Source organism: Stenella coeruleoalba (genome assembly GCF_951394435.1).
Source record: "Stenella coeruleoalba genome assembly, chromosome: 15".
Lineage (NCBI taxonomy): Eukaryota > Metazoa > Chordata > Mammalia > Artiodactyla > Delphinidae > Stenella > Stenella coeruleoalba.
Window position 1 is genome coordinate 11,891,778 of NC_137161.1, and position 13,975 is coordinate 11,905,752.

Genomic DNA, 13,975 nt, shown 5'->3' on the forward strand with positions numbered 1-13,975 from the left:
ACAGGCTCTAGGTGTATGGGCTTCAGTAATTGTGGCACGTGGGCTTAGTAGTTGTGGCTTGTGGGCTGCAGAGCGCAGGCTCAGTAGTTGTGGCACATGGGCTTAGTTGCTCCGTGGCATGTGGGATCTTCCCGGACCAGGGCTTGAACCCGTGTCCCCTGCATTGGCAGGCGGATTCTTAACTACTGTGCCACAGTTGTTAAGAATAGGGAAATTAAGAGTAGGGAAGTCCCTACTTAACTTCTTTTTGCCCTAGGTCTTTTCTCCGGAGGAGCAGTTGAAGGCAGTGGTCGAGACAGACTCTGGGCTCAGGTGGCTTGAGGTGGTTTACTGGCTCTTATGTAATCTCTGTGTGCCTCAGTGATCCCATCTGTAAAATGGGAAGAACAGTAGGATCTTCCTAGAAGGTGGCTGTTAGGATTGGCTGAGGTAATAAAGAAAAAACACTACTTGTTGAGCATTTTCTTTGGTGCCAGATACCAGGTTAAACATTGTCTCATTCAGTGCTCACAACAGCTCATGACCCCATTTCATTTATTTATATATTTTTAAGAATGAAACTTTAACACATTAGATTGTTTAAATTAAAAAAGAGGGCTTCCCTGGTGGTTAAGAGTCCGCCTGCCGATGCAGGAGACACAGGTTCATGCCCCGGTCTGGGAAGATCCCACATGCCGCGGAGCGGCTGGGCCTGTGAGCCATGGACGCTGAGCCTGCGCGTCTGGAGCCTGTGCTCCACAACGGGAGAGGCCACAACAGTGAGAGGCCCGCGTACCGCAAAAAAAAAAAAAAAAAGAAACATATTCTTGTGGTAGATGTAGACAGTAAAAAGTAATAATACTCAGTCTTCCAAGCTCAGCTTCCTATGGAAACCAACGTTAACATGCTGATGTATCCCTTCACAGTGTTTTGTAGGGATACTCTATTTTGAAAATGGAGACAAATATATGTATCTAAAGTGTCACTGTGTATTTATAGAAAGGGATTATATCTATTAACTGCAATTTATTTTTTTAACCTAACGATATACAGTCTCCCTTGTCAATACAAACATCTAGAGGCATTAACCAATGCACTTAGATAAGAGAAATCAATTACCAATATAAGAATGAGTAAAGAAGAAATAAAAGTATCCCTATTTGCAGATAATCTGATGCTATACCCAGAAAACCCCAGAAAATCTATGATAAAACTAACTCAAGCAAAAATGAATATAGCGAAGTAGAGGTCAATATTTAGGCCGCCGTCCCCCTCCAATGGATATTTATAATTGTTTCCTTTTTCATGTGTGTTACTGTTATAGTATTTCCTTGTACTTGTATCTCTTCTACCATCTGGTGATTTTATTTCTCTCTAACAGTTTCCTGGAAGTGGGTTTGCTGGGTCAAAGGGCATGCACATTAAAATTTATTTTATTTATTTATTTTTTTTGCGGTACGCGGGCCTCTCACTGTTGTGGCCTCTCCCGTTGCGGAGCACAGGCTCCAGACGCGCAGGCTCAGTGGCCATGGCTCACGGGCCCAGCCACTCCGTGGCATGTGGGATCCTCCCGGACCGGGGCACGAACCCCTGTCCCCTGCATCGGCAGGCAGACTCTCAACCACTGCGCCACCAGGGAAGCCCTAAAATTTTTATTAGCTGTTGCCACATCATTTCCAAAACCATAGAGCAATTCATATGCCTACCCAAAGGAAAGGAGTCTGCTCATTCCCCACCAGATTTTTTCAGTCTTTCCATTTGTTTGCCAATCTAATGGACAGAGGTGGGTAACTTGTTTTAATTTGCATTTCCCCACCACCTTGTCAACGTGCAATTATAGGTGTTTAAATCCTTGCCAATCTGATGGGCAAAAAAGGGCATCTGGCTTTATGGGCATTTCCCTGACTACTGTATGAGACATCTTTTAGTGTTACCAGCCATTTGCTTTTCCTCTTTGTGAGTTGCCTGTTCATGACTCTTAATATCTTTTTAGAGACAACTCCTTATCTTATTGAATCCTGCCATCAGTGCTGGAAAGTTGGTATTATTAAATTCATTTTGCAGGTAAAGAAACTGAGGCTCAGAAAGGTGAAGTCACTTGTCATAGACACACAGCTGGTAGATGGCAGAGCCAGCAAAATGGAAACTTGGTCTGTCTGCTTGCAAAAGCTAGTGCATAAAGCACTGACACGTGCCGGCATGGATTGCTTCTCCAGGAAAGAGTAGTTTCTCTGCTGCCGTTTCCTCCATACAGATGCTGCAGGGGAGTCTGTGTAGATGCAGAGGGGAACTCTCCTTGTTTTTCTGGGAGCAGCTCTGGGCTGGGTATGGGAAGGCTGCACTTCCCAGTATGGGCAGCAGGTGGCGATGTTGGGGAAGGTTTCTCAGCTAGGGACTGGAGGCTGAGGTGCAGAACGGCCCTTAGACCTGGTTGTGGGCATGTGAGGCTATGCAGCTTCTTTCGAAGAGTGATTTGGTAGAAACTATCAACATATAAAGTACACATTCCTTTGATCCTGTACTTCCACTTCTTGGAATTACCCCACAGAAATGCTTGCATGTGTCTACGGATCCACAGATATTCATTAGCATGTCACTTGTTTTAGCAAATCCTAAAAACAACCTAAATGTCCCCCGTAGTAGCTGATGAAATAAATTATGCTTTCACACAAAGGAAAGATATGCAACTGTAGAAAGTAATGGGATATACTGCTATAGGCTGAAATCTACTGTTACGAAAAAGGTGCAGAACAGAGGGTATGGGGGTGTGTGTGTGTTTGTGTTTAAATGTGGGAACATTTATAGATTTTTGCCTCTGGGAAAGCTGAGATGGGATGGAGAGAATCTCACACCCATTTGAACTCTTAGAGTTTCTTTCCTTCTTTCTCTTTTATTATTATTGTTGTTGTTGTTTACCATTTACATGCATTATTCCTCCTCTGCTTTTAGAAATGTAAACATTTTAAAAGAAAATTGACCCTTTTGGAGACCCTTAGACCACTGAGTCTGGTGCTTCTCATACAGGAGGGAGTTGGGGGGCAGTAGGGAGTTAGAGCCCCAAGCTAAGCATACTGCTTCTTTCTGGAATAATCATTTCACTGGATTATTATTATTTATTTAAATATTGTTTGGGGGAAAAAAAGCATTCTTATATTAAAGAATCACAGGGTCTAATGCAAAAATCAAATGCATTTTAAAGGTAAAACACAAGGCTTTTAAAAAAAAAAACATGTCTCTGCTGGGGGCCTCTCTGAACTGTACCCTCAGGTCTCCAGTGGTCAGAGGTGTTTCCATGCCTAGTCCTCTTGCTTTACAAATGGAGAGACTGAGGCCCAGAGATGGACAGGGCCTCAGCCAAGCCCACACAGCATGGGAAGTCTGACATCAAACCTGTTTCTCCTGCCTCTGACCAAGTTACCTGTCACATGAGCCGGCCAGTTCTGATTCACAGCGTTGAGTCATTACACTGGGGCTGATGAATAATACCTTATAAAAATGGCAGGATGGGCTTCCCTGGTGGCACGGTGGTTGAGAGTCCACCTGCTGATGCAGGGGACACGGGTTCGTGCCCCGGTCCGGGAAGATCCCACATGCCGCGGAGCGGCTGGGCCCGTGAGCCATGGCCGCTGAGCCTGCGCATCCGGAGCCCATGCTCCACAGTGGGAGAGGCCACAACAGTGAGAGGCCTGCGTACTGCAAAAAAAAAAAAAAAAAATGGCAGGAATGTAGCAAGTACAACTTACCAAACCCCTGCCAGTACAGAGTGCGTTCTGTGTGTGATCTTTTTGAGTCCTCCTAATGATCCTGTGAGCCAGGTTGCCTCCATTTTACAGATGGGGAACTGAGACTCAGAGATACAAAGTGATTTGCCCAAGATCATCCTTCTAGGAAGGGGCTGAGCTGGGATTTCAACCTGGGTCTCTATGGCTGCAAACTGGGTGTTCGTTACCTCACAATTTATTATTATTTCTTACTTACAGAAATAATACATGAATATATTCTCCTTGGACTAATAATTTACTAACATTCATTAAGCTTTGTTTAATAATATAGCTAATGTTTATTAAGCCTGTGCTAGGCATCCCTCTTTGGACTTTATATGTTAATGCGTTCAATCCCTGCATAACCCTATGTGATGAGTACTCTGACCTCAATTTATAGGTAAGAAAACTGAGGTGTTCAGAGGTGAGGTGCCTTGTTCAAGGTCAGGCACTCTGCTCCAGAGTTTGGGCTGTTAACTTGGCTCCCCGGCCTCTTGTGGAAAAAACAATCAAATATTACAGAAAAGGCAAATTCTCTTTTGACCACACTCCCTCTACATCTATCACCAAGGTAACCATTGTTATCAGTTTGGTGTTATCCTGCTAGAACAGTGCTATCCTGTAGAAACAGAATGCCAGTCATATATGTAATTTTAAATTTTCTAGTAGACGCATTAAAAAAAAAGGAAGAGGTGAAATCAATTTTATAAAATATAAATCAATTTTTTAAAATATAAAAAATATTATGTTTTTTCTTTAACCCAGTATATCTAAGATATTAGCATTTCAGCATGTAATTAGTATAAAAATTCTTGTGATATTTTACATTTTGTTTCTCATGCAAGACTTGAAATCTGGGGTGTACTTTTTACTCATAGCATGTCTCAGTTCCAGGCGGCCACATTTCATGTACTCAGTAAGCACATGTGGCTTGTGGCTTCCTTCCTGGACAGAGCAGTTCTAGACCCTCCTCCACGTGGTAAAATACAGTACGAGCCCCAATTATACTCTGATCTAAATACACAGCAAACCCTGGTTTTCCCAGTGGGAAAGTTTTTTTGTTTTGTCGTGCTTTGTTTTTTTGGTCAACCTAAACATGGAAATAATTAGGACTGGAAATGAAATAACGTCTCCTTATTTATTTATTTATTTCGGTACGCGGGCCTCTCACTGTTGTGGCCTCTCCCATTGCGGAGCACAGGCTCCGGATGCGCAGGCCCAGCGGCCATGGCTCAGGGGCCCAGCCGCTCCGCGGCATGTGGGATCTTCCCGGACCAGGGCACGAACCCGTGTCCCCTGCATCGGCAGGCGGACTCCCAACCACTGCGCCACCAGGGGAGCCCCGATGTCTCCTTATTGATTTTGTTGAGCCTCCCTCGTTAAGCTCACATGTTATAGAAACTAACCGTTTAGAAATGTTGCTTTCTTCCCATGCTCACATTTCAGGAATTGGCTTTTTCAGACTCCACCTTTGACACCTGCGTCTTCCCCATCAGCGGGACCCCAGGTGGAGTCACCAAACTCAGTTTTTCAGAACCCCTCTTCTTCACTCCCGATCATCTGTTTGAAATACAGAATGAGCTTTTTGCATCTGTAAGTCTATGAATCTGTGATCTTTCGCTGGAAATGTTTTGCAGGGATGGGGGTGGTGCCAGATTTTGAATATGTTTCACGTGGTTCAAACATTGAAAATATAAAATAGTAACAGTGAAAAGTCTCCCCTCCCTTCTTGTCATCCCTTCTTCCACCCAATTCCCACTCTCCACAATTGGCTGCTTTTATTAGTTTCTCGTGGATCCTTCCAGAGTTCCTTTACGCAGATACAAGCAAATGTGCTATATTCTTGTTTTCCTCTTTTGCCCACAAGTGCGTAGTAAACACACTGATGTAGACACTTTGCCTTTTTCTAACAAGGTAGAGTAGCAATAGCTAACTCTTGTGTAAGATTTCGTGTATCCTGCACTGTTCTAAGAGCTCTCCAAATGTTAAGCAGATTTGATCAAATTACTGCTATATTTTTTTTTACTTGTGTTTTTGCCAATCCAATTTTTTATTATACACCACCATCTTTGGCTCATTTGCCAAATGACGTTCACATATCTTCCTGTTTTCTTAGTGGTGGTAAAATATATATAACATAAAATTTACCATTTAAACCATTTTAAGTATAAAATTCAATAAATAACCTTCACAATGTTGTGTAGCCGTACCATTATGTATTTCCAGAAGTTTTTCATCATACCAGAAGATCTGTATCCATTAAATAATAACGCCCCATCTCTCCCTCCCTCCACCCCTATTAACCTGTGTCCTACTCTCTGTCTCTATGAATCTGCCTGTTCTGAGTACCTCGTATAAGTGGAATCATGCAATATTTCTCTTTTTGTGTCTGCCTTATTTCACTTAGGATAACGTTCTCAGGATTCATCCCTGCTGTAGCGTGCATCAGAATGCCCTTCTTTTTAAGACCGGATAATATTCCATTGTATGGTTATGCCACCTCTCATCTACCTATTCATCTGTTGATGGACACGGGTTATTTCGACCTTTTGACTATTGTGAATAATGCTGCTATGAACATGGGTGTATACAAGTATCTGTATGATGTGCAAATATTTTCTCCCATTCTGTCGGTTGTCTTTGCATACTGCATTGCTTTTGAAAGTCATCCTTAAAAGCCGTATTTACAGTGACATTCAAGACCTGCACTTGTGCTGTCAGACCTTAAAAAATGCCAGTCATTTCTAAATCTGCGTTAAATTTCCCCTCCTTTTTTAAAAATTTTAATTTAATTTTATTTTGATTCTTTTCTCCCTTTTTTAATTAATTAATTAATTTATTTGTTTTTGGCTGCATTGAGTCTTCGTTGCTGCGCGTGGGCTTTCTCTAGTTGCGGTGAGCAGGGGCTACTCTTCATTGCGGTATGCGGGCTTCTCATTGCAGTGGCTCCCCTTGTTGCGGAGCACAGGCTCTAGGCACGTGGGCTCAGTAGTTGTGGTTCACGGGCTCTAGAGCGCAGGCTCAGTGGCCATGGCTCACGGGCTTAGTTGCTCCGCGGCATGTGGGATCTTCCCAGACCAGCACTCGAACCCGTGTCCCTTGCATTGGCAGGCGGATTCTTAACCACTGCGCCACCAGGGAAGCCCTTTACCTCCTTTTGTTATCAATCTCATCAGATCGGTCCTGTAAGTAAGCATCTAGAACCAGCATCAACTGAGGTGGCTTCAGCACCTCCTGCACCCTGCACCCACCTGTTTAAAATCTCCGTGTGCCTGGGCCGCACCCCCAGAGATTCTGATGAGATTGGTGGGGGTGGGGTGGGGACCTGAGCAGCCAGAGATTTAAACGTGCCTGGTGATGCTCCAGTACCTGAAAATTTGGGAAAGAGGAAAATCATGTATTTCAGATAACAATTGGCCTCACTGGTTTAAATTGAGAAGTATGTCACCTGAAAGTGTCTAGAGGTTGAAGAAAAGCATAGGGAGCATATTATTTGAAAACGTAACTAATGCACTTGAATAAGTGTCGCCTACGTTTTACATCCTGTAACGTGCAGCCTGGTTTAGAGCCACTGGGTGGATGGACCTTCCTGAAACACTGCTTTGTGGCTCAAAAAAGTCAATGAGAGAGTTTCTAGTACTCTGGAATTTTGTAGCAATCCAAGCGACTCCCCCTTTTCCAAGGAGTGATTTTGGAACAGCCAAGTCTTATATTTGCACATATATATATGTCAATACAGCATCATCTTGTAGCGTTAATACAATAAATAAATAAGCATCTGACTTTATTCCTTCAATGGTCTGCCCGTGTGGGCCCGGTGAGGGCTGGACGTAAAGAGCTTCCTCATTGGTTTTCACTGCTTCACGGTTTTCCAGAATGTAAACACGCCATCGTTTATTTAATGGTGTTTACTGGTGATCCGTGAGCCAGTTTAACTTGAGATGCTTTTGTGGCCTGTGTGGTGATTAAAAATTTCTTACTGAGATGCTAACTTTAAAACACATGAGAAGATTTCCCCTGAACATCTGGATTTCAGTTTCTTCTAGAAACCCAGGCTCCCTGGCTGGGCTGGGCTGGTCGGTGGAGCTGAGTGGAGCCACCCGACCCTCCCGTTGGGCCCCTTCCTGTCCCTCCTCCCTCATTCACTTTACCTGCCTTTCCTGCAGGTAGTAGTTGAGTTTGAGACCCCAGACCAACCTGTCCCCTCTTGGTGGTCAGTTTGGTTGTTACCCCTGAGTGACGCTGTGCTGAGTGTGCTCTCAGGGTCTCCCCACCCACATGGGCTGGTGTTCCTCTGGGATCAGACCCCAGGAAGGGAGAATGTGGCTCCCTGTTTCCTGCCCCTCCCCCTGCTGTGCTGAGAAGCCCATTCATTTAGCAAATGTTGACTGAGTACTTCCTCTGGGCCAGGCCAGCATTTAAGGGCTGGGTCCCTGTCGCCTCTTTCCCACAGGAACTCCCCATCCCCTGGGGTGACACCTGGAAGACCCTTGGCCTAATGGGAGGTCAGGGTTGGGTGACCCTGGGCTGGAGGTGGATCTGTAACCCTCATCCTCTGTGCTCCGTCCCTGCAGGGGATAAGGACCAGGTGTGCAGGGTCAAAGGTCGCCTGTGGAAGCTGTTGTCCCCAGCCAGGCTGGCCACTCGGGCCCACCGGAGCAAATGGCTGGAGAGTTACCTGCTGCACCTGGAGGAGATGGGCGTGTCGGAGGAGATGCAGGCGCGGGCTCTGGTGCTGCAGCTCTGGGCCACACAGGTGGGTGTGTGCAGGTGTGGACGTGAGGCTGTGCATATGAGTGCTTGTGTGGCGTGTGTGCCCTCATGTGCGTGTGTGCCATCAGGCACACTTAGGCACATGCCTGCGAGCACGTATGCATGTGCCTGCATGGGCGCTCACATCCTGGTGCATGTAGGTGAACATGAGTGAGGTGTGCCGCTGCGAGTATGGCTGTGGGGAGGTGCGCACACACCCAGCTGTCTGCCCCAGTTCCCTGACTCTCTTAACTGTCGAACAGGATCATTCATTCGATATATATGTTTTTAATTTGGAAAAACATCAAACTTACAGAGAAGCTGTATGAATAGTTTAATGAACTCATATATACTTCACCTTGATTCCCCAGTTTTAAACATTTGACCACATTTGCTTTCTCTCTGTCTCCTACTGTGCGTATCTTATTGAACCATTTGCAAATTAGTTGCAGACATCATGATTCTTTGCCCCTAATTACTTCAGCGTGCATCTCCCAGGAGCAAGAATATTCCCTTACGTCATCATTTGATCAGCACAGTGATCAAATTCAGGACAGTTAACCCAGATACAGGATCATTATCTAATATACAGTCCACATTCCAATTTTGCCAGTTGTCTTAATAATACTCTTTATGGCTCATCTTGGTCCAGCATCCAACTCAGGATCACACACTGCATTTAGTCATTCTGCCTTTTTAGTTTTCTTTGATATGGAACAGTTTTGGCGCCTTTAGTTGTTTTTTGCGACCTTGAGATTATTGAAGTATGCAGACCAGTTATCTTGAAGACTCATTTAAAAGTTCCACTGAGTACTTACCATGGACCTCAAAGACCCTGCTCTGTGTTGCTTCTGTTTCAGTCAGGGGCCGGGGTGGGGCAGACATCAGGGAAAGAGATATAGGGTGATTTTAGATGCTGATAGGCAGGATATAAAACAGGGTCATGACTAGATAGGTCCTGGAGGTCTACTCTGGCCAGGGTGGCCTCTCTGAGGAGGAGATGACTGAGCTGAACCCTGGATGATAAGAAAGATCTAGATTTGGGGACTTGGGGGAAGATGTGGGGATAGAGTATTCCAGGAAGGGGAGGTGGTGGCCATGGAGATGAGGAAGAAGTGCATAGATTCTGGAAACCAAGGGAAGACAGGGCCAGTGAAGCTGGTGAAGGACTAGATACTGGAGTGAGAGAAAGCAGGGCTGAGGTTGCCTCATCTCCAGGCCTGGCTGCTGCCCTCGCCCCAACCGTGAGCCCCTCCTTCTTTGGGCCCCACCTCGGCAGTGACAGTTACACAGGCTGACATTTCTGGGTAATTCCTCTCCCATTGACTTACGACTTATTTTTAGTTTTTTCCCAGAGCCATTAACTGTCCTTGCAGGCAGAGGCTGGGAAGGGTTGGGGGCTGGGTTTAATCAGCAGTTGGGGCCCCATTAGTGTCTGATAACATATTTATGGGCAGTGACTTGGGACTCCAAACTGTCCCCATAATCCCCTATGGAAATGACCTCTGTCAGCAGAACCGGATGCTGGCCTAGTGGCTTGAGTGGCAGCAAGCCCGGCAAACAGCCTTTGGCGGGGCCAGGAGAACTGGGCAAGAGTTGGGGTCAGGGTGTCCTCTGAGATTGAGTTGTTGGCAGCGTCCAGAATTCAGGCAGGTGGAAGACCCTTCAAGATCTCGAGTCTTTTGAGAGTAGGGCCAAGAGGCTGGGTATCCCAGTGGTTTGGGGCACAGGCTCTGTGGACAACCTGCCTGAACTTGGATCCTGACTTTACCACCACTTGGCAAGTCAGTCCCTTCTTAGTGCCTTGCTTTACTCCTCCGTAAAATAGAGACGGCAGGACCTTCCTCAAGGCGTTGTGGGGAGGATGAAAGGAAGCAATCCATGTAAAATCCTGTAACTGTGCTTGGCAGGTAACTAGTGCTCAATAAACATATTCAAGAAATACTTAGTGAGGGCCCACTGTGTGCCAGGCACCATTCTAGAAGCTGGGAAGAGAGCAGTGAGCAGAACAAAGACCCCTGCCCTTAAGGAGCTGACATCGTGGTGGGAGAAGACAGACAATTACTAAACACGGAAATATGTAAAATGTATTACAGATCGTAAGTTCTGTGGAGAACAGATAAAGCAGGGAAAAGGGATGGCGGCAGGAGCGAGGAGGGCCTGCTTTTTTGAGTGGTCAAGGAAGGCCTCACCGAGAGGGTGACATCTGAGCAGAACCTCAAAGCAAGTGAGAGAGTGAGCCATGTAGCTGTGTAGGATGGGGGAGGGGGTGGGCAGCAAGTGCAAAGGCCCTGAGGTGGGGATGAGGGTGATGCGGCAGGGAGGTAGCAGGAGCCAGACCATGCAGGACCCTGTAGGCCATGGGGAACACTTTTGGCTCTTCCTCTGAAATGGAAACCCTTTAAAGGCTGTGAGCAGAGGAGTGACATGGCCTGCCTTCTGCTTTAGAGGGGTCATTCTGGCTGCATTGCTGAGAATAGACTGTAGTGGGGGGAGTGGAGGCAAGGAGACCAGGGAGGAGGCCGCAGCAATATCCAGGCAAGAGAGGATGGTGTGGACCAGAGGGCAGAAGGGAGAGGGATTGGCTTCTGGACATATTTCCAGGTAGAGTCAACAGGCTTTGCTCTTGGATGGGACATTAGGAGAAGATGTCAACCAGGATGACTCCAGGCTTGGGCGTGAGTAGCAGGAAGGCTGAAGTTGAGGAAGATGGTGGAAGGAGTGACTTCTGGGGGAGAAAGTCGGGGGTTTGTTTGGGGCATGTTGAGTTCTAGCTGGAGAGCGGGCAGGTAGGAGCGCCTGGAGAAAAGAAGAGTCTGGGGTCCAGGGTTAAGGTCCAGGCTGGACATGTTGGGGGGTTGACAGCGCAGAGATGGTTGTTCAAGGGTGGATGGAGAAGCGGGCCAAGCCCTGGGCCTCTCCAGCGTGGGGGTCGGAAAGATGAGGAGAGCCAGCAAGGGAGACAAGGAGCCGCCAGGGAGGGGAGCTCGGAGGGAGCGCCACCCAGAGGCTGGCTGCAGGAAGTGTTCCAAGGGGTTGAGAAATGGTAGCTGGGATTGCTGTCGTCAGATCTGAGTGAGGAGTAATCATTTCAAAAGATACTGTTGAGCGCTTAACCCTGTGCCAGTCACCCGACTGAGCACTTTACAAACATCATCTCACAGGATCCTCGAAAAGGCTCCGTGAGTCCAGAGCCCCAGACCTGGGGGTCTAGGCTGATGGAGGGGTCAGGGGGTCTCCAGCATCCAGGGGCTAGAGGAGGGCCTGGTGGGCTGAGATCCAAGGTCCAGGCAGGGGAAGAGGCTGGCTCCTAGGGGACGTGGGCTGGGTTGGGGTGGGCTGAGTGGGCGGAGGGAGGAGAGCTCCCAAAGGCCTGCCCCTGCGGGCCCATCATGGTCCGGGCTGCTCTCCCAGCTCTGAGCTGTCAGGCAATGGGTGGCTCTGCTGACCACAGTAGTGCTGGGACTGACACCGCTAACTGTCGCGGCCCCATCAGTCAAGTTTCATTCTTCTCTTCCTTCTCCACGTCTGCCTTGGCCTCAGCAGCCATGGCTGCAGGAACTCCTGGGTGGTCCTGAGTGGGGGGAGGCGGACTGTGGGAGCTGCATGGGCACGGGGTTTACAGATGCTCAGCTGCTCAGTGGAGATGATCGCGATCGTGATCGTGGAGGCACTGCAACGTGAGGATGAAAAGCAAAAGCAGTGTTTCGAGTGAGACAGACTTGGGTGGAATCCCAGCTCTGCCACTGACTAGTTGTGTGACCTTGAATAGATCACTTCACTTTTCTGGGCTTCAATTTCACCATCCAAAAGGAGGAGGTAATAAGAATAATAGCTGTGCACAGAATTGGGTTTTTCCCCTTCAGTAGTTTCATTTTGAGATAATTATAGGTTATAGAAGAGTTGCAAAGATAGTACAGAGAGTTCCCAAATACTCTTCGCCCAGCTCCTCCCAGTGTTAACCTCTTACAGAACCACCGTGCATGTGGGAAAACTAGAAATCAGCATTGGTACATTACTATTAATTGAAAGTCCATACTTTATCCAGACTTCCCCAGTTTTTCCACTACTGTCCCTTTTCTCTTCCAGGATCCAATCCAGGATCTACTTTGCACTTAGAGTATTTTTTTATTCCCTTAGAAAAAAATTTTAATCACAAAAAAATGAAAATAAATGGAATCTGTGATCTCCCACCCCTCACCTCTGTGTTCTCTCACGCCTCAGATGGGCTTTCCCAGGTGGTGGCAGCAAAGGCCACCAGCAGCTCTTGGCAACTTGGCAGTCCCCATGGAGGAGGGATTCTTTCTCCCGTGAATTCCAGCACAAACCCCAAGTCTGATACCCACTGGCCCAGCCCAGGTCACCTGTCCCCTCTGAGTCCGTCACTGACTGAGTGGCCCAGGCTGGGGTCACATGGTCACACCTGAGGTCTGGAGGGGGTAGTTTCGCCCCAGACAATCCACTGGACTTCACATGAAGTGGAGGTAGTTCTCCGAAGGAAAATGGGCTGCTGTTACCCAAAGGCAGGGGAGTGGTGCGGGGCAGGCAGGGCTGCAGGTGTCCCCACTCCAGTTGACTGACAGTGCGGAGAGGAGGCCACAAGGTGGCGCACGTGAGCCGCTGAGCACCGGGTCTGGCTCACAGTGCGCGCCCCCTGGAGGTCAGATACCGTCGTTCACAGAAAAGGTAGAAGAGAGCACAGGCGCTGCTGGGTGGTGGACTTTTGCTGCAGTGGGAGGGAGGGAGATTAGACAGAAGTGTCCTCGTAAACTGAGGCAAGGTCCTGTGGGAGAACACTCAGCTTCCAGGGTAGTGGACTAAAGATCTCGTGGCTGTGTGATCATACACACATGCACGCTCACACATCGGTGCAGCTGGGCGGAAAGCAGTCTTCGTCACCTCCCTAACTTGCCACAGCTTCTTCCTGAAAGCAAAGTTAACCGAGCAGCCTTGTTTCCCACTCCTGCTTTGTAATTAATGAGTGGTGGCCCCCATCTGACCATCTGGGCAGGTAAAATGGCCTTGGCACTGAGTTAACCCAAAGCTGAATTATTTATCGCCTGCATTCCCCTGGCTGTTTAAGTGATGGACAGCAAGTGACCTTGCTTGTTTCAGCCGGACCTGAGGCTCTGGAGGAAATCTCAGAGAGAGTCCAAGGCCTCCATCGGTTCTCGAACCCGAGGGAGGGGCTGGTGAGAGAGGGGGACCACTTCTGAACACCTACCGTGTGCTCAGCCTGTGGGAGTCACTCGTATTCCTTGTGGCCGCCCCAGGAGTGGGCATGTATTTATTCCCATTTTACCAAGAGGGAGGTTCTGAAACCCAGAGAGGGGAGTGGCTTGTCCAGGGTCACAGGAAGTGGGCAGCTGGGATTTGAACCCAACTCTGCCTGGTCCTGGTCCTGGGCTGTGCCAGCCCACCTCCAAGCCTGCCTTGGAGGTCCCCAGCCCAAAGGAACATAGATGTTTATTTGACAGATACCA

The 13,975-nt window shown here is 47.7% G+C and overlaps 1 protein-coding gene across 3 annotated transcripts in view; it reads left to right on the forward strand.

Moving 5' to 3' along the window:
• The window catches only part of PTGIS (prostaglandin I2 synthase), a 53,709-nt gene that overhangs the window by 18,738 nt on the left and 20,996 nt on the right, over positions 1 to 13,975 (forward strand). For all 3 annotated transcript variants that reach the window (XM_079944455.1, XM_079944456.1, XM_079944457.1), the window contains one exon: positions 8,315 to 8,496. In XM_079944455.1, coding sequence (XP_079800581.1) covers positions 8,315 to 8,496 — 182 coding nt within the window. The remainder of the gene's footprint in view (positions 1 to 8,314; positions 8,497 to 13,975) is intronic.